The 19,327-nt window shown below is 33.8% G+C and overlaps 5 protein-coding genes across 5 annotated transcripts; 3 read left to right on the plus strand and 2 right to left on the minus strand.

Annotated features, from left to right (window-relative positions):
- Positions 1-1,581: 1,581 nt before the first annotated feature.
- LOC11445302 (L-type lectin-domain containing receptor kinase IX.1) lies at positions 1,582-3,834 on the minus strand. The gene has a single exon (XM_003628813.4). It carries the CDS (start codon positions 3,709-3,711, stop codon positions 1,756-1,758), a length of 1,956 nt encoding a protein of 651 aa, XP_003628861.1. The 5' UTR covers positions 3,712-3,834; the 3' UTR covers positions 1,582-1,755.
- Positions 3,835-6,209: 2,375 nt separating this feature from the next.
- On the minus strand, positions 6,210-7,212 carry LOC11440495 (lectin 11-like). The gene has a single exon (NM_001424926.1). It carries the CDS (start codon positions 7,175-7,177, stop codon positions 6,332-6,334), a length of 846 nt encoding a protein of 281 aa, NP_001411855.1. The 5' UTR covers positions 7,178-7,212; the 3' UTR covers positions 6,210-6,331.
- Positions 7,213-10,395: 3,183 nt separating this feature from the next.
- LOC11444812 (lectin 7) lies at positions 10,396-11,175 on the plus strand. The gene has a single exon (XM_003628816.3). The coding sequence runs from the start codon at positions 10,396-10,398 to the stop codon at positions 11,173-11,175; it is 780 nt and encodes a 259-aa protein (XP_003628864.3).
- Positions 11,176-13,532: 2,357 nt separating this feature from the next.
- On the plus strand, positions 13,533-14,315 carry LOC11419518 (lectin 7-like). The gene has a single exon (XM_003628818.3). It carries the CDS (start codon positions 13,533-13,535, stop codon positions 14,313-14,315), a length of 783 nt encoding a protein of 260 aa, XP_003628866.1.
- A 3,715-nt stretch (positions 14,316-18,030) lies between these two features.
- LOC11437989 (lectin 7-like) lies at positions 18,031-18,636 on the plus strand. The gene has a single exon (XM_003628819.4). It carries the CDS (start codon positions 18,031-18,033, stop codon positions 18,634-18,636), a length of 606 nt encoding a protein of 201 aa, XP_003628867.2.
- Positions 18,637-19,327: the final 691 nt, after the last annotated feature.

Below are 19,327 nucleotides of genomic sequence, written 5' to 3' on the forward strand. Positions count from 1 at the left end.
AAGTGACCACACAATTGAAGTTTAATTTTTTATAGGAAACATGGATTTCCTCCACATTTTGGAAAGAATCATGCTATGGCTAGTGGTTCCTCACTTGAATTCAATGAAGAAGGGGACGAAATTGATGATTCAAAGAGTTATAAGGGTACTGAATCCTATGGCTTCACCAAGGAGTAATATAATCAGTTTGTTAATCTCCTTCAAACATCAGGTTCTAACACAAATCAGAATGCATCCTCTAGTAAGGTGTGTTAGAGTTTTGTGGAATGAAAAACTAACTTTATTGAATAACATAGAGGTGGCATATATAGCCTTACATGAAAAGTTCAACTCACGTATTAAAAACGTGGTAACAGTTACAAAGAAAACAAATGCAATTCTACTTGGTGGAACCTAGAAACTAAGAACTTATTAACTGAACCCAAATAAATAGTAACATTAAAATAAATCCGAACAAGGTGAATCTGGCAACTCGTTAGAACAAACCACTACTAGAATCTATCGATTTACCAGCGGATTTTCATACGAAAGAAATCTGCAGGGTCAACCTTAGGATTTTCTTACGGGTTCTTTTGCACTGAGGAAATTTCCTGCGGATCAGTTAACCGCAAGAATATCCGCAGGTAACTGTAACTTGCTGATGCTTTTCCTGCGGTAGATTGGAATGTTTATCACTTTTCCTGCGGAATTTCCTACAGATTTCTTTAAATATTTTTATTTTTTGTTTCTCCATAAGTTTTTTTTGAGGGGCTTCATAATTTTTTGTTTTGACAGAATGATCCTGAGAGAATTCATAAATTTTTTGTTTTTTGAAAGGGAACTTCATAAAATTTTAAAAATCGAAAGATTTTGAGTATCTTATTTTTTTAGAGTCTCTTTTCTTTGAGTCATTCTACAATTGGTTTCTGGATTGTATTGGTTCAAATGGATCACATATGTTCGTCGTTAAGATACCTTGATTCATACAAGCAAATTTCAGCACTACATATTAGATTAGCAAATGGTAACATATTTGGAAACAACAAAGTTCTCAGGAACAATGCAATTTTCACCTGTTCTGATTGCACTGAATGTGTTATTTCTCCATGAGTTTAATCTAAACCTGCTATTTTTCCAAAATTATGCATAGATATTGATTGCATTGTAAATTTTGATAATGATAAATGCTTGATTCATGAAACGTGGAGCTTGAACATCATTGGTTCGACTGATTTGATTGAGAAATTGTACTTCCTTCTTACACAAACAATACCTCATTCAACTTTTATTCCATAAGAAGCTCTATGCCATTTTAGAGTAGGATATTTATGCAATCATAGATTTCTTAATTTACATCAAAATTTTCCTTTTGTAACCATAGGTAAAAATTCAGCATGTGATATATGTCACTATGCCATACCATACATGGTCCTCTCTCTATTCAATCCATACATGGTCTCAAGTATTTTATTTGTTGTTTCACTTGGATCATTCTATGTAAATCTAAATCAGAGGTCGCCAAGGGACGGAGGGAGTATGTACCTATTGACTTCCTCGAGGCGTGGTAGTATACACTCCACTTTCACGTAACCATGTAACTACTTGTGATAAAGTTATTTATTCTTCAAATCATATTGTATTCAAACCTTGCAAATATACATTCAAATTTAAATCAATAAATAAAATATCATCGTACTAGTATAGACAATATTATTTTAATAAACCTATGCAAAGAAAATAATTAACATTATCATGATTCCATTGATAAAACATCAATTAACGACCGTCTTGAAGGCTATTGGTTATGGAAGCTTCTACGGAGCTTACAGATGGTGTGGGAGCATGATAGGTTGCAACTGGCCTCTTTGGCGGAAGATTTGGCATGGAAACCTCAAAATTAAGCACTTGAATGGCTTGTCTAATTGATGGTCTTAGACTAACATCAGGATGAGCACACCATAATCCAACAATCATCAAGCACTCTACTTGTTTCTCATCAAAATCTTTCCTCAAATTCTCATCCATTGCCACAAGTAGCTCTCCTTTTCCATAATGATCCCAAACCCACTCAATCATTCCCTTCTCTTCATCTTTCTCCTTCATAACTTCAGTAGCTTTTTTTCCGGAGGTTATCTCTAAGACAACTATCCCAAAACTATAAACATCTGACTCTTTACTCGCCCTTCCTGTACTCACATATTCTGGAGCTAGATAGCCGAATGTTCCGGCCAGCCCCGTCGTTTGAGGCCCAAGTTCATGGTCCATTAATTTAGCCAACCCAAAATCACCAAGCTTAACATTAAAACTTGAATCTAGCATAACATTACTTGATTTAATATCCCTATGTACCACACACCTCTCCCATTCTTCATGTAGATACAGCAAACCAGAGGCCAATCCAAGAGTTATTTTGTGCCTTACACCCCAAGAAAGAGGTGTTCTTTTACCAAATAAATGAGAATCAAGACTACCATTTGGCATGAACTCATAAATAAGTAGAAACTCACCTTTGTCATGGCACCAGCCTAAGAGCTTCACAAGATTCCTATGTCTCAGTTGACTAATAACTTTAACTTCAGTTACATACTCTTTCTTTCCTTGTCTTGACCCTCTGGATATTTTCTTCACAGCAACTTGTAAATCTAAATCAGCAAAGTAACCTTTAAAAACTGCTCCAAAACCACCTTGACCCAACTTTCTATCCTTAGAAAAGTTATTGGTTGCCAACTCAAGTTCTTTGTAGGTAAACCTCCTTGGCCCTGCTCCTCTTTCAAGGTCATCATTCATTGAAGTCAAATGCATAGCCTCTTCCTTTTGCTTTTCACTTCTCTTTCTTTTCCTCTTTAGTATTACATATGCTACCAATGCTCCCACTCCTATAATTACAGCCCCTAAAGAGACTGTTAGTATCACAACTAATCTTGTATCTTTACTATTACTATCATCACTTTTCTCCAAATTGGAATTAAATTCCCATGACAAAAGATTATTTACTTCTCCATTGTAACCAGTTGCAGCAGAAAATCCAATTGTAACCCATTCAGGTAAAACTTTCTTGAAATCAATTTGATATGAAAGATTAGTTTTTTCTTGAGGACTAGAGGTCGTTTGATATTCCCAAGATACAGTCAAATTCTTGGTTGTAGAATTGTACCTAATCCATACCTCAGCAGTGTCTCCACTATGTAAACTTGCATTCCAAGGTGTTGATATTGATGATTTGATTGAATTATTGTTGATTCCCACATGCTCTGTTGTCTCGCTAAATTCACTATTTGCGAAAGAATCAAACTCCACATGAACAATATGGTTACTAGATGAAAGCATTGTTGTGGTGTTGAATAGTCCCATCAAGCCACCAGAGGAGTTTGGTGGGATTTCAAATCCATAAGCAGCTAAGAAAAAGGCAAGGCCATGGCCATAGAATGAAGGTGATCTACCTCGAGTGTTGATGATAAAAGTGTAGTGAGTTGTGAAGTCAGTGAGTTGACCTGTTTTTGAGTCCCAAAGTAACACCTTTTTGGAATACAAAGCCCATCCAACTTGACATGAATAATTTCCATTGATGTTAAAATCAACTTCTCCATCAACTGGTGCTGCAGAACCTTGGTAGATTATGTTGGCATCATTTGGATTAAAACTGGGAATTTGGAAGTGAATTGAATAAGCATGGAAAGTTAATAAAATTAAGGACAAGAAGAACAATGGAAGGGTATAGAAACAAGGAGCCATGCCTTGAGTAATTTCTAAAGAAATCAACAGAAACAATGAGTTTTGCCAATCCAAATGATCTTCAACATATGAATGATATTTTGAAAAATTGATGCAGCAAGAGACAGCTATATAAATGAATATAAAAGGTGCATAAAATGTGACAAGTTCAATCAGATTGAATTGAACAACGTAATAAAATATATAGTTATTACTTGGTGAGAAAGCAAAACAAATTATATAATGACCTAAATGATTTGCACCTGATTTTGTTTTTTCTTCAGAGTCAATGCATAGTAATATTTTTAAAATGTGTGACATCAAATTTTCATTAAACTAAGGAAAATGCATGTTTACACGACTAACATAGGAGTATAAACCAAAGCGAATAATGTTTTTTTATGTTACATCCACTACCCTCCTTGTTCTCCGGCAAATACTAATTTAAATGACTTTTGACATTTTATACAAAAGTAATAAAAACTCTAATACGAATTATTAGACAATTAATGAAGCGTCGGATGCAATAAATTAATAATGAGGAGGACCACCATGAGATTTTGATACCACATCTTCACAAAAAACTACGAAGCGTTGAAAATGGGAATATATAGAATTCCGTTAGTCCTAAATCCACTAAGCAATATGTGTTTAGAATGGCGGTGTATTTTTTAAACATGTCGCAAGGAATCACGGTACCATAAAAGCTATGAAACAATGCATCTCTATTTCCACGAAAGTAGCTCTAAGAATAGTTCCTAAGAATAAGTTAAAAGAATAGTCCAAGTTAAAAAAGAATGACATATATCAGAGTGACACACATACTAGCCAATGATGTTGTCCTCTTTTTCCTTAACTTGATTTCTCCTTAGTGGATGGCCTTGTTAAATGATAATAGTCTTTGATGTGATTATTCACTTACTTGTAACCTATAAGTTTTATGTCCTATACATAGGACCTTATTGCATTGTAGAAGATACCTTGAAACAAAGATCATATTCTTCTCTTTTTCTTTTCCTCATCTATATTTTTCTATGAGTAATGATATTTTAACAACCAAAGATTGACTACTTTTATGACAACTTTTTCTTCTTCTTTTGGGACAAAAGCAATATAGAGGGATGGAGGGAGGGAGGGAGGGGGAGAGAGAGAGAGAGAGAGAGAGAGAGAGAGAGAGCGGGGGGGGGAGAGAATGAATATAGTAAAAGTATGAGAGAAAGAGTTGTCTCAAGATATGTCAACTTTTGGTTGTTCAAATATCCTTACTCATACAAATATATGTATCTGCATGTATATGTTTGACAAAAATACTACAAAACCTCAACATGACGCACAAAGAGTGACCCATTAAAAGATAATAATTATGTTGTGAATTCGGATAAAATCACACCAATGAAAACAAAGATGTGTGGAGCAAATTAAAGGAAGTAGTAATCAATGAGTCAAGTAGCCTCAAGTAACGACAACAACAAATAAACCTAAATCTAAGTGTATAACAGCACCACAAGCATAAACAAAGCAATAAATATAAGAAAGCAAGAATGAAATAAACACGCCAAGATTGGTAACCCAGTTCGGTCCAAAATGACCTACTCTGGGGATGAGAGCAGCTCTCCAATCCACTAAGATGGAAGTAATACACATGGGTTACAAGAAATTAGTTTTAAAAGCTCATAAAGAACAAGACCTACTTTCTACACATTTCTCAAGTCACCCACACTCTCACTGAATCCTAAAAGAAAACACAAAAGAAAGCTTTTTTATCCTTCCAATTGTGAAATCTCACTACCCAAGGTGTTAACAATGTTTCCCAACCTAAGAGAACCGTGCTACAAAGACACTCAACTCTAAAGTTACCTCCTTTGTAATCCTAAGTTTCTCTCTCTTCAAGCTCTCATTCAAAAATGAACTAAAACCCTTAAATAGTATCCTGTAAGAGTCAAAATCGTGTCACGATTCGTAACGTACGACCCAAGGTACAAAAAGCTTATCCTGAAATTGTGGCACGCCTGCCACAAATCGTATCACAGTTTTATTCCCGAAAAACCATGCTCTCTGCCAACAGAATCGTGACACGCCTCCATAATTGTGTCACGGTTATGGATTTTCTCATATCACAATTTTGAAGTCAATATGCAACAGATTATATTGACAATAAAATATCATGCGTTGTTGAAGAGTTAAGTTCGATCTTCCTCAACACTACAAAATTGTCTTATAAGATAACGATTATCCACCATTTATAAATACATTTTAAAATTAAATGTGAGACGTCTTATAATAACATTATGATTTTCGACCATGGGATGTCTTATAATAACATGGCGATTGTCCACCATTTATGAATACATTTTCAAATTAAATGTGCAACTTCTTATTTTGTTTGAGCAAAATGTGCAACTTCTTTTTTGGAGCAAAATATGGAACTTATGATAACATTGTGTCAGTAAACTCAGTGCTTCATTTATTTTTCTATAAAACTTACATTCATCGTACTATTTATAGATTCTATGCATTCAACATAAGAAACAAGTATTATTATTATTATTGACTTTATTCTTATAGCAATTACATACACTTTATTATAAATCCTCTAAGTATACGAGGTTATTTTGAACAATATATAAAGTTCCCTCATGTACTACATGTTTGAAGTGAAAGACCAAGAGAGAATGTCATGAGTCTCAACTAAATCCCCAGTAGAAGCAGAGAACCCAATTTCAATCATTTCAGGAAGAAAAGTGGTCAAATCAATATTATACACCAAACTAGAATCCCCATTAAATGCTCCCTTTTCAGAATAAGTTACTAACACCTTCAAATTTTTGTCACTAGAATCATACTCTATACGAGCCTTTCCTACTGTTATATCATCAAAATCATTTAACCATAGTGCATTAGCAACTGATTTAATCGAATTAACATCAATTCCTAAATGAGAACCGATTCCTAAATTTGACGAAGGATTTGGATCCCATTCATTTGCAAAACTATCAAATTCAACAAGGACAATTTCTTTGGTATATAAAGCAGTTTCGCGGGTAAACATTCCGAGGAATCCACCTTCTGATTTGTTTTTGTTGGGGATTTTGAATTTTGGTGATGCCATAAAGAAAGCAAATCCATCGCCGTGATCTTGTCTACCGTTTGAGTTCACCGAAAAGGTGAATTCAGTTACGAAACTTGCAACTTTTCCGGTGGTTTGGTCGAAAAGGCGAATTGGTTTTAGCAATCCAAATTGGCCAGCACTGTGTTTGAGTGGATCACCATAAGCATCTTTTTTAGTTAATTGTATTACTCCATTTTTTAATGTGGCGTCGTTTGCGAAACCGAGTTTTTTTAAAGCTTCGGGTTGAAAATTAGGGAAATTGAAGGAAGAGTCGGATTTTACATTGGCAACAAGAATGAGTAAATACATAAAGATTACTATTGAAAGAGAAATAGAGTTTTTGGTTGCAAAGAGTTTTGGAATAGCATTAATAGTCATGTTTGTGTTGTTAATGATGAAATAAAAGTGTGAATAATGCATGGAAACACAACTAAGGTATATATAGTAGTTGGTACGTGAAAAACAATCATGCAATATTGATCCAAAAAAATATAGATGCGGAATTTTGGTGTGTCTCAAATAATTGGCTATGCCTAGGACTAAGCATGTGTGTTGTCTACATATATTTGTACTTATATATTGATATATTGATTTCTAGATTTTAATGTTTAACATTTACCTAGCAAATAATTTTGACAAGATGATAACGAGGTACTTTTAATCTTTACACTTAGCTTTGTTAAAAAAAAAAAAATCTACACTTAGCAACACGACATGTAAGCAAATGTTAACCTAAACGAGGTTCTTTTAGTGTAATTTTTCTTTATCAAATAGATTATTAGCTTTTTTAATACATGGCTAAGCAAAATTTTCAGAAGGAGAAAACTTAGTTATTGTGTGTGTTATGTTGTTTATACCAGTCAGGCTCGTGTATAGTATAAGGCCATTAAGGTTGTAGCCTTACTAATTAAATGTGTGTCTATATATATATATATATATATATATATATATATATATATATATATATATATTAGCTTAGTATTTAATACGGTAATATTGTGGGTGGTCGATGTGTAGAGTCAGGGGTGGCCTTAAGCATCGGTGAGAGTGACGGCTGCCCAACGCAACATTTTTTTAAGGGTATAAAAATTATTATTTTTACTTAGTTGTATATTTATATATTACTTTTTAACTCGTTTTGATTAATTCTATTGAAAAAATTATTTAAAGAACCTTATTTATGAATGGATTTTTTGCAACAAATTTTTTGAAGAAGAAAGGCATTTGAATAATTCAAAGGGCACAACCTTATTCTTTCACTCATACCAACAAAAGTCTTAGAATCGACCGTGTGTATAGAGTGTGTAGTGTAGTAAACTATGAACTACAATGTTCAATAAATAATGATAAAATGGAAGAAAAAAAATATTAATGTAATCGTAAGGTTGTTAGAGTGGGGTCTTAATCTCTCAAAGGTAATTGAAACATAAAAGATTTGGTATTCCTAAAATGTCATTTAAAGGCTACAACTTTGTTTATAAATCATAGAAGTACATCACATTTTCTTTCTTATCCTAGTAGTTCTACAAATGAGTATCCATATGTCATCTATCTTATACAAAAGAAAAGAAAAAAAAGTTTATAATGCAACGTTTGAAAAAGAGTGGTCAGTGGTGTCCCCAGGATCACCGTGTGCACCCTTTATTTCTATGTTCAGTTATAAGATTCTAGGTATGTCATACTCCTTAGAATTCAAAAGACCATTAATAACTTTTGCATATAAAAATTAAATAGTTCTCGATACATAATTGAATAAAAGACTTGGATTGAATTGATCCAACAAATCAATAAAGTTCCATCTTAGAATCTTACCCAAATTACAAAAGAAATAAAACATACTCTAGAGACAAAAGTGGATGAGAGACTTCTCTGATCTTGATGCTCCTAGATCTTAACTTCTTCTTGAACCGATTTGTTTTGAATGAGAATTTATGAATGAAAGGAATTGTATTCCTAGGCTGATTTCCATTTGGATTTGGGTTGAAAATTTCGACTTTTTCCTCAAACCCGCCGCCAAAAACAGCAAAATGTTGTTTATTTCACGAAGGTACATGCCCCTCGAACATGGCCTAGCGTGTGTCGGGTGTGAGTAAACACATTGCTTTTCAACAATGGTTTGCACACCCTTGGGGCACATTGCAGCACGCCCGAGGCATACAACACCTTTTTTGAGTGTGTTTCTTGCATTTTCTTTGTCTTTTTTAGTGTGTTTTCTCATCCAAACTCATCTTAGGTCTTGAGACAAAGTTTCCTCAATTTATAATGTCTACTAAGGCCTCTTGCATCTTCATTTATTGTCTTTCCAATTTTTCATAAGGTGTCTTGCTTTGCCGAATGATTTGATTTTTCAGTGAAATACAACAAAAACACCTAAGAATTGGTTTACAGAAAACTAGAATTACATGACTCAAAATGAAATAATTACAAAATATCACTTAAACCATATACAATTGTTCTAAAACTCCTCTAGTTTGGGTCAAATCATAAGTAAAATGAGTTAAAAATAACATAGGATAGTGTCCTCAATTCGAATCTCCATGTTCTTCATAGCCGCCTCATTGATCTTCTGAGCTTCTTCGCGAGCCTTAGTCGGTCCTTCAATATGACCCTGAGTTATCTTCACATATTGAATGATCATCTCCTCTACTCAACCTTGGTTACTGATGTTGATTACCTTGAGAAGGGTGATTAGCTTGTGGAGGTTGGAGGGCGTTGTTACTTTTGTAGGAAAAATTCAGATGATCTGTTCAACCAGGGTTATAAGTATTAGAATACGTATTTCTCTGCTCCCTGATAAAGGATCCCATGTGATTTACTTGTTCTTTTGATGACACCAAACTTGCAGGGAGACATTCCCCACTTTCATGACATTGCTTGTACAAATCGCAAGTTGCATTTGTTGAGAGTTGCACCACTTCCCTTGCATCCAACATTTTTGTGAATGTTCTAGTTGAATACTAAGAAGCTTGTTACTAGAAAGTAAAGCGTCTTGAGTGTTTAGATCAATACATTTCTTCTTAGGGGCATCCTTTTCCTCGATTTGCGGCCGATATTCATTCAACGACATGTTGTCATCGATCAGCTCTCCGACTTCCTCAACTTCATGACTTCCTCGTACTCAAATTTTTTATCGAATTAAAACATGTACTTTTTTTTAACGATGACTAAAAACAAAAAATTAATATATTTATAGATACCAAAAATTTATTTAACCCTTCAAAATTTGTTAATAAATCAACTAGACAAAAATGTTTTCAAAATATGTATATAGTTGGCAAATGCAACCAACAAATTAAACTTTTATTTACATTGATTGATTGTTACATTTCAATCCTAGGTAAATTGCATTTAGGGAAACCTGTCTTATACAATGTCCAAAATCACATAGTTATAATCACCATTTTCCTAGTACTATCGAAAGTCAACATTAATGTAAGATGAGATTTAAAGAATTTTATTTTCTCCGCTGACAAAAAACCTCTACATACCACACACAAAACAGCTCTATACATATATATTTTCCAAAATAAAAAAAAAAACTATATATATTATTGAAACTTCAGCTTTCACCATATCTAACAGATTTATAGAGAGCAATGCCTCTGTACAATACAAAACCTGTTTTCTTAATCCTTATTCCACTCCTCATGCTGCATCGCAATTCAAATTCATCATTCAAATTCCCAAATGCTTTTGGTCCATATAGAAACGACATCATCACCTACCAAGGTGATGCCGTTGAATCTAATGGCACCATTCAACTTACTAATATAGAAAACGATACAAACATGCCTTATAGTGCGGGCAGAGCCTCTTATATTCTTCCAATACGCCTTTGGGACCCCAAAATCGGTCTTGCGAATTTTACAACCACATTCTCTTTTCTTGTTACATCGAATGAACAAAGTCCTGGTGTTGGAGTTTCATTTTTCATTGCACCATATCACTCGAAGATATCAGAATCTTCGAGTGATGGGTATCTTGGTCTTGTGAGTCCCGAGACTGTTTTTAATACCTTTCAAAATCAAATTGTTGCAGTTGAATTCGACACCTTTCAAAATGAGCTGGACCATACAGTTGCGCATGTGGGTATTTATGTAAATTCAAGTAGTTCGGTAACAATGGTAAAATGGGGAATTGACAACGTTGTGAACTTTTTAACACCGGTGGTTGCTACCGTTAGTTACGAGGCACTTTCACACCAGTTAAATGTAGATTTAAGTTCCTTGAATGGAACTAAAATTAGCCTCTCTCATGAAATTGATTTGAGGGAAGTTCTGCCCGACGGGGTTAGCGTTGGGTTCTCTGGAGTCACGGGACGAATGGTTGAAACACTCGAGATTCTTTCTTGGACTTTCAGCTCTAACTTGTATTAGAATTAAATTATGGGAAATGTTTACCTGTGTTTTTGGGGAACTTTTGACAGCTTTGAATGTTAATTCTTTTATTGAAATATGTGTAATCAATACATTGAAAATTGAAATATTTAAAAATTTTATGAAAAATTTCTTATTTTGGAATCATTTAAGAGTGTTTCGGAAGCAATTGTTAACAAGACCCTTGGATTAAATAAGAAAAGTACTTTTTGCATCATTTTTGTATCTTTCTGGTCTACGTTATACGAACACTTTGATTTTAGTCCGTCCAAATGTATAGTCTGTTTTTAGATTATGTATGCAAATTGAGGATTAGGTTGTTGATAGTTTTACAATTTAGGGATAGTCCACTATTGCTGAAGATCATAATCAACAAAATATAGGTCAAGAAAGTGACAATCAAAAAAATTTAGGGATGGTTTTTTTCCCCCTACTACAATGAGCATCATATTCAAGAGATCATAAAAAATTGGAAAAACAATGATATTGGTAAATTCTTGTCAGAAAAAATCTATTCCAATCCAATCTATTCGTAATTCTCTTGCAGGAAGAAAACATGGGAAGCTTTACGAGATTACATATTGGATAAGGAAGAAGACATTATCATATTACAATGGATAAGGAAGAAATATTCATCTATGGGAGGAAGAAGACAGTATCACGGCTTCAAAGATTAATAAAAGTGAGGGGAAGCTTTAACAGATTACAATGGCTAAAGAAGAAGACATTGTTAGGGTCAATCAGGATGCAGACATCTATAAGTTTCCTGTTTTAACAAAATAGATCAAACAAGCACAGCCAATAAAACAAGATAAAGGATAAGAGAGAAAAAATCAGGTCAATATTTGTTCATCCTTCTTATTTTTATGTTTTCTTGAGAAACAAGTAGCGTCTTTGACTTTCTTGATAAACAAGAGAAAAGTTACAACAAGGTTTTTAGTCACACACAACAATTCTCCTCACCTTGACTATAAATCAATGGTGATGCAACTTTAATAACCAACCACATTGCTTCTTACCCTTGCATCCATCTACATTATGTACTTCCGCAAGGTTCCACTTCCACCTTTATCTCTTCAAACCTCGAAATGCCTTCCATTCTCTTCATGATCGTTTCCAAGATGAGATACACCACCTTCTTCCAAACAACACACCACCAGAGCACTTGCATTCTTGTAGTTCTGTGAGGAAACTATCAATTACACGAAGTCATCATTGCCCTCCCACCCAAGACAATTCTTCTTAAAGTCAATTCTTCTTAAAGTGACTGGTCTTGTGACACTTGAAGCACTTATACTTCACTTTGTCACCAACCTTTAAGTTTGCAAGGTTTCCCCTACTTCCACCCTTTCCTCTAGACACACTCAAGCCTTCACCACTATCATCAACCTTCAAGCCCTTCAACTTGGTTAATGCCTTAGTTCTCAGCTCTGCTTGGACTTCCTCCAAAGTGACAATATCTTCTTTCCCATTGAGCATGGTATTCTTGAAGTGATCACATGATTAAGGTAATGCACACAACAGGAGTAGAGCTTTGTCTTCATCCTCAATTTTCAATCAATGCTCACTAAATGATCAAGGATTTTGTTAAACTTCGTCAATTGCTCCATTATAGATCAATGCTCACCAAATGATCAAGGATTTAACTTTTCTCCATTATAACAAACTTCATTCTTTGTTATCAAGGATCTATAATGGAGCAAAAATGATCAACGATTTTAACAAACTTCATTTTTTTAAGATGACTAAAAGCAAAATTTGATATATTTATATGGACTAAAAACATTTTTAACTTTTCTATATTTAATAATAATGCAACTAAACTCAACTTCGAGGCGAAGTTTGTTAGCAGATAAGCAAACATGGTTGCTCATATTTTAGCTAGGGCGGTCTGTTCCTGGGCTAGTCGCCGTTTTTTTATTTTTATCCTTCTTGTATTGAACATTAATTGATTAATGATAATAGTTAACTTTTGCTTCGGTAAAATTGCATTTAAGCCAAAAATAAAATAATGCAACAAAACTAAATGTTTTCAAGATGTGTATGTATAGTTGGCAAATGCAACTAACAAACTTGTGTATTTACATTGATTAATTGTTCCTACCGTCGTAGATTTCAATCCTATGTAAATTGCATTTACCGAAACTGGTATGCAATGTCCAAAATGACATTGTTTCAATCACCATTTTCCTTGTTCTATCAAAAGTCAACATTAACATTGTAAGATGATATTAAAGAATTTTATTTTCTTGGCTCAACACAAAAAACTCTAGCCATATATATTTTCGAAAAAAAAAATTCTATATATAGTATTAGGACTTTACTCTTCTCCACATCTAACAAATTTATAGATAGCCATGCCTCTATACAATACAAAACCCGTTTTCTTAATCCTTCTTCCACTCCTCATGCTCCATCATAATTGGAATTTATCTTTTGAATTCTCGAATTTTTTTGGTCCATATAGAAACGAAATCATCACCTACCAAGGTGATGCCATTGCATCAAATGGTACCATTCAACTTACTAAAGTAGAAAACGGCATAAACAAGCCATTTAGTGTTGGCAGAGCCTCTTATGCTATTCCAATACACCTTTATGACCCTAAAATTGGTCTTGTAAGTTTTACAACCACATTCTCTTTTATTGTAAGATCAAATGGACAAATCGTCGGAGATGGAATTGCATTTTTCATTGTTGGACCTAATCACTCGAAGATTCCAGAATCTTCGAGTGGTGGGTATCTTGGCCTTTTCAGTCCTGAGACTGCTTTTAATAGCCTTCAAAATCAAATTGTTGCCGTTGAATTTGATACGTTTGCAAATGAGTGGGACCCACCATATGCGCATGTGGGTATTAATATAAATTCCATTCGTTCGCTACAAACGGAAAGATGGGGAATTGAGAGTGGTGATAACGTTTTAACAACGGTGGTTGCTACAATTAATTATGATGCTCTTTCACAAAGGTTAAGCGTTGTTGTAAATTCGGTGAATAGAACTACAATTAGCCTTTCAGAGGTGATTGATTTGAGGGCATTTCTGCCGGAATGGGTTATCGTTGGGTTCTCTGGTGCCACGGGAGGATTTGTTGAAACACACAAGATTCTTTCTTGGAATTTCAACTCTAGCAAGAATTAGAATTAAGTAGGAAATGTACCCTACTTCTCTAACGAGGGAATTTTCTAACTATTTTTCTTTCATGTGCATACTTGCATATTTTACGAAAATCAAAATAATAAGTTTATAGCATATTGTTGTAACTTTAACTTCAATTGTTCCATTTTTTCATTTAAATACTTAAGCATATATTAAATGATTTCAAATCAATCAATAATAACAAGCTTCTGAATGCATTTCCTAAAATTCAATGTATGTCATTATCACGCATTGGCGTAGCTTCTGTACATAACAAACATGGAACAAACGAGTTACGTTAACCGTAAAGGCAACATTTCAGCACTTTGGGATTGAAAAAATAATTGGATTTTGAAAGAAAATGAGACAAAATAAAAAACAAAAAAAAATTAAAAAATTCAAAGGTAAACTCGGACGAGTTTACTCCGAGTTTACAGGGGTTTACACGTGTTAACTCGGTCAAACTCGTCAAACTTTTCGATTTCACCAAAAATCGAGTTTACCTCCGAGTTTTCACCTTTTTGCCACCTAAAAACGTAAATTCGGACGAGTTTACGAATTAACACTCGATTTGTAGAACAGTGGTTCCAATTCTTTTCTTCTCTCTTCAGTATTGTTTTCAACTAATCACAAACACAAAATATAGCTGTAGAAAAATTTCACAATTGCATGCGGTTTTAAATCTCAACCATCATTTTCATATTGGTCGGTTAAAATTAAACCTTCACAAAATCAGTACTAAACAATCTCTACCACTGGCATGTTGGAAGTGTGTGCAATCCGCATCCTAACTAGGCAATTCATTTACCAAGTAATAAAGTGTAAGTAGAGTATCATATCAACATGTATTGTTGTTTCAACTAGGCAATTCACGTTACTCATTTAAGAACAGAAAACAATAAATAAAACAATAAAATAAAAGATAAAGAGGGGAGTTTGTGCAATTTGACCTGTTTGCTCAAAGAAATAGTCTAGAAGTAACATGTTTTTTATTGCAGAATGTTAGTGCATTTAGGATCCTTCGAATCCCCTCTATTCATTTGTTGGACTTAAATAATAGTTAAGCATTATTCATGGATTGGTTAAATGTCTTCCATTTAAGTGATGAGTTCATTCGTTTTTATTTCCCTTTAAGCTGTCAAGTTGCACATGTTGATCAAACAAAGGTGATACGCACGCTACGGTATAGAGTGATCAATCATATAGGGTTTGTACACTTCGTAAGAATTATTAGTGTGGGGTCTTTCTCTCTCAGAGGTAAGTGAAACAAAAAAGAAGAAGAATTCCTAAATTGTCATCTAAAGGCTCTCCTTAATCTATGAATCTTATAAGTACATCAACATACTCTCCATCTCATTAATTCTACAAACGGGCAGTTATATCACGTCTATCTTATCAAGGTTGTACAAAGAGTAAAGTTATTATGCTAGTTCAATTACTGTTGTTACTACTATTTCTCTAATTTGGGTAGTTACACCGTTGTCTTAACTACTTCCTGATTCGGGTAGGTTTTCATCAATGTCAGTTATGTCACTGTCCTTATTATCGTTATCTCAGAGTTGGTTCACTTCGGGTGAAATTAAGAATTTGCATAATAAGATTAAACAGGATTCATAAAATAATTGAATAAAGAAATTAAAATAAAAAAATATAAAAAAATAAAATAGATGTTCATCCTAGAACTGTACTCTAATAGAGTTTAGTTACTCATGGTAACTAAAGACAAATTACAAAAGAAGTAAAACATACCATAGAGACTTAGAGTGAGGAGAAATACTCCTCCCTTGAAGCTTCTAGTTCTTATCTTCCTCTTGAACTGCTTTGTTATGAATAAAAAAAATTGATTGAGAGGAGTTGTATTTATAGACTTGATTTCCACCTGGGTTTAAGCTTAAAAACTGAGTATTTTCCACTTAAAAGTAGCAAAAATATGACTGAAAAATATGCTAAGAATAACGTAAGATGATATGTCATTATTAGTACAATTTTAATCGTCCATATGGTAGATTATTTTAGTAATCTATAAGCGTGGTCCATCTAACTAATAACTAATAGATTGGCTTTAAATTAAAGTTGACCTAATATGATGGTTGTTTGGTCTAATGGTAATTAACTTCAATGGGGTCTTATTTTAAAATTAAAAATAAGTGATATTCCTCTCTTCTCCCTTTTGAATGCTGGTTACAAAACCGAATTGTAACTAAAAGTATGAAAAGTTGAAAAGGAGTGAAGATCTTCTTTATTTGGTAAAATAAATGGAGTTTTGCAAGTTTGAGAGAGATATACAAAAAAAATAAAAAAAGATAGTGGGTCCTACCACTAAGTGGGTCCAACCATCATTAATTATATTTTACTTTTTTTAAAATTTTATGTGTCTTTGTCTCTCCAAATTGAAGAAATGGAGAAACACGTAAATGGAGAAAATCCTAACCCGTTGAAAAGAAAAGAGCATTTATTTTTTTCACATAACAGAAATGGGATATTCTACTTTCTCATGACATAAAAGTATTCTCACCATCAAAGGATAAAAAAAAAAAAAAAAAAAAAAGCAGAGAGGCAAAAGTCAATTACACAAGAGTATTAAAAACATTAAAGAAATTTGCATAACGAGTTCATATATATTTTTCCACTGTATTCGGGGAGTTCCTTCCATAAGCGTATCCGACTTCCATAAACATATCCGATGAATACTGGGTTCGATTCTTAGGAGAAACAACACTTGGTCAGTGTGCATGTCTCTACGTCTAAGCCGGATATATCAAGACATAGTGAGAATCATGATATCAACATCTTAAATCAAAATTTGCTAACCGTTGCATGAGAGCATGGTTACCGATATATATTATGATTCTCCTTAAAAGAGGATCTTATGAATTTCATGAATTAGAATTAGAATTAGAATTAGAATTTGAATTTAAATTTGAATTTAGGAGATATATTAAATGGAACAATTTTGATTCCAGTGTGACTACTTTGATGAATCGTTGAATCAAAATCGTCAATGGTGTTTTGATTTGATTTTTCACTTTACAAAATGAGATTCCTTTGATACGAAGGAAATAACAGTTGTGCCCTGAATTTATTTGTGAATTGACCCGTAATGGATTTAAATGTTCATAAGTAGAAATTTGTTACTGGATATTTCTTCATGGGAAACAAGTTTAGCCCCGAATTAATTTTTATTAGAACTAAATAAAATTTGATATATTTATAGAAACTAAAAACATATAATAATGTAACCAAACAAAAATGTTTCAAGATATGTATGTATGTATAGTTGGCAAATACAACCAACAAACTGATATGCAATGTCCAAAATGACATTGTTTCAATCACCATTTTCCATGTTTATCAAATGTCAACATTAACATTGTAAGATGAGATTCACAGAATTTTATTTTCTTCGCTCGACACAAAAAAACTCTAGCCATAAATACAGCTCTATGCATATATATTTTCGAAAAAAAAATCTATATATAGTATCAAGACTTTACCCTTCTTCATGCTAACAAATTTGTAGAAAGCCATGCCTCTATACAATACAAAACCCGTTTTCTTAATCCTTCTTCCACTCCTCATGCTACATCGCAATTGGGATTTATCTTTTGAACTCTCGAATTTTTACGGTCCATATATAAACGACATCATCAACTACGAAGGTGATGCCGTTGAATCAAATGGTACCATTCAACTTACTAAAGTAAATAACGGCATAAACATGCCATATAGTGTTGGCAGAGCCTCTTATGCTATTCCAATACGCCTTTTTGACCCTGCAATTGGACTTGCTAGTTTTACAACCACATTCTCTTTTCTTGTAACATCAAATGGACAAAGTAAAGGAGATGGAATTGCATTTTTTATGGCTGGACCAAATCACTCGAAGATCCCTGAATCTTCGAGTGGTGGGTATCTTGGCCTTTTCAGCCCCGAGACGGCTTTTAAACCAATTATAAATCAAATTGTTGCAGTTGAATTCGATACGTTTGCAAATGAGTGGGACCCACCATATGCGCATGTGGGTATTAATGCAAATTCCATCCGTTCCGAAACAACGGAGAGATGGGGAATTGATAGTGTTGAGAGCAATTTATCAACGGTGGTTGCTACAGTTAGTTATGATAATCGTAATGATACTTTAAGCGTCATTGTAAATACGGTGAATGGAACTACAATTAGCCTTTCATGGGTGGCTGATTTGAGGGGATATCTGCCTGATTGGATTATCGTTGGGTTCTCCGGTGCCACGGGAGGATTGGTTGAAACACACAAGATTCTTTCTTGGACTTTCAGCTCTTACAAGTATTCGTATAGATTCAATTAGTTATATAAGTTTATATCTTGATTTATATAAATGTACTCTATGTTGGGAATTATGATAAGAGTTGTGTTATATGTACAATTAAAATTGGACAACTTATGCAACAACCTTTGACTTTGTGAGGAGCACGCAAATCAAAATCAATAAAAAAGTATTAAAAAATGTATTAAAAAACAGCAAAGAAGTTGTTGGTTGTACAAAAATAATGTTCATGTATCATTCCTTTTATGATGTACTCAATAGGACAATTATATATATAGTTGTATCAATTACTAAAAGAGAAATTATACATTGACATCCTTTTATATATCTTACTTCCAATGTACCACCCATGTGACAATTATATTTTAGTAATTTCAAACACAATCTTAGTCTCATTGCCCTTTCCCTCTCATCCTAGTTTCTCTCACCAAACCATCCTCTCTTTCTTTCCCTCTTTATATGCACCTCTACCCTTTGCCACCAACATCCATCGTCACCGTTCCTCCCTCTCTTTCGCCGGAATCCCTCAATCTCCTTTGGCCACCGTCCCCTTCCTCCGATTCCCTTTATTTTTAATATCGTCGTCCCTCACTCTCTTCGTCGGTGTCTCCTTAGATCTCTACTCACCGTATAATCCATTCTACCCTCAGACTAGTGGCGAGATCTGAGACGAAGAACAGTTTCACTCTGCACCCACCTCCGTCGCGCCCTC

The sequence above is a fragment of the Medicago truncatula genome, chromosome 8, assembly GCF_003473485.1.
Source record: "Medicago truncatula cultivar Jemalong A17 chromosome 8, MtrunA17r5.0-ANR, whole genome shotgun sequence".
NCBI lineage: Eukaryota > Viridiplantae > Streptophyta > Magnoliopsida > Fabales > Fabaceae > Medicago > Medicago truncatula.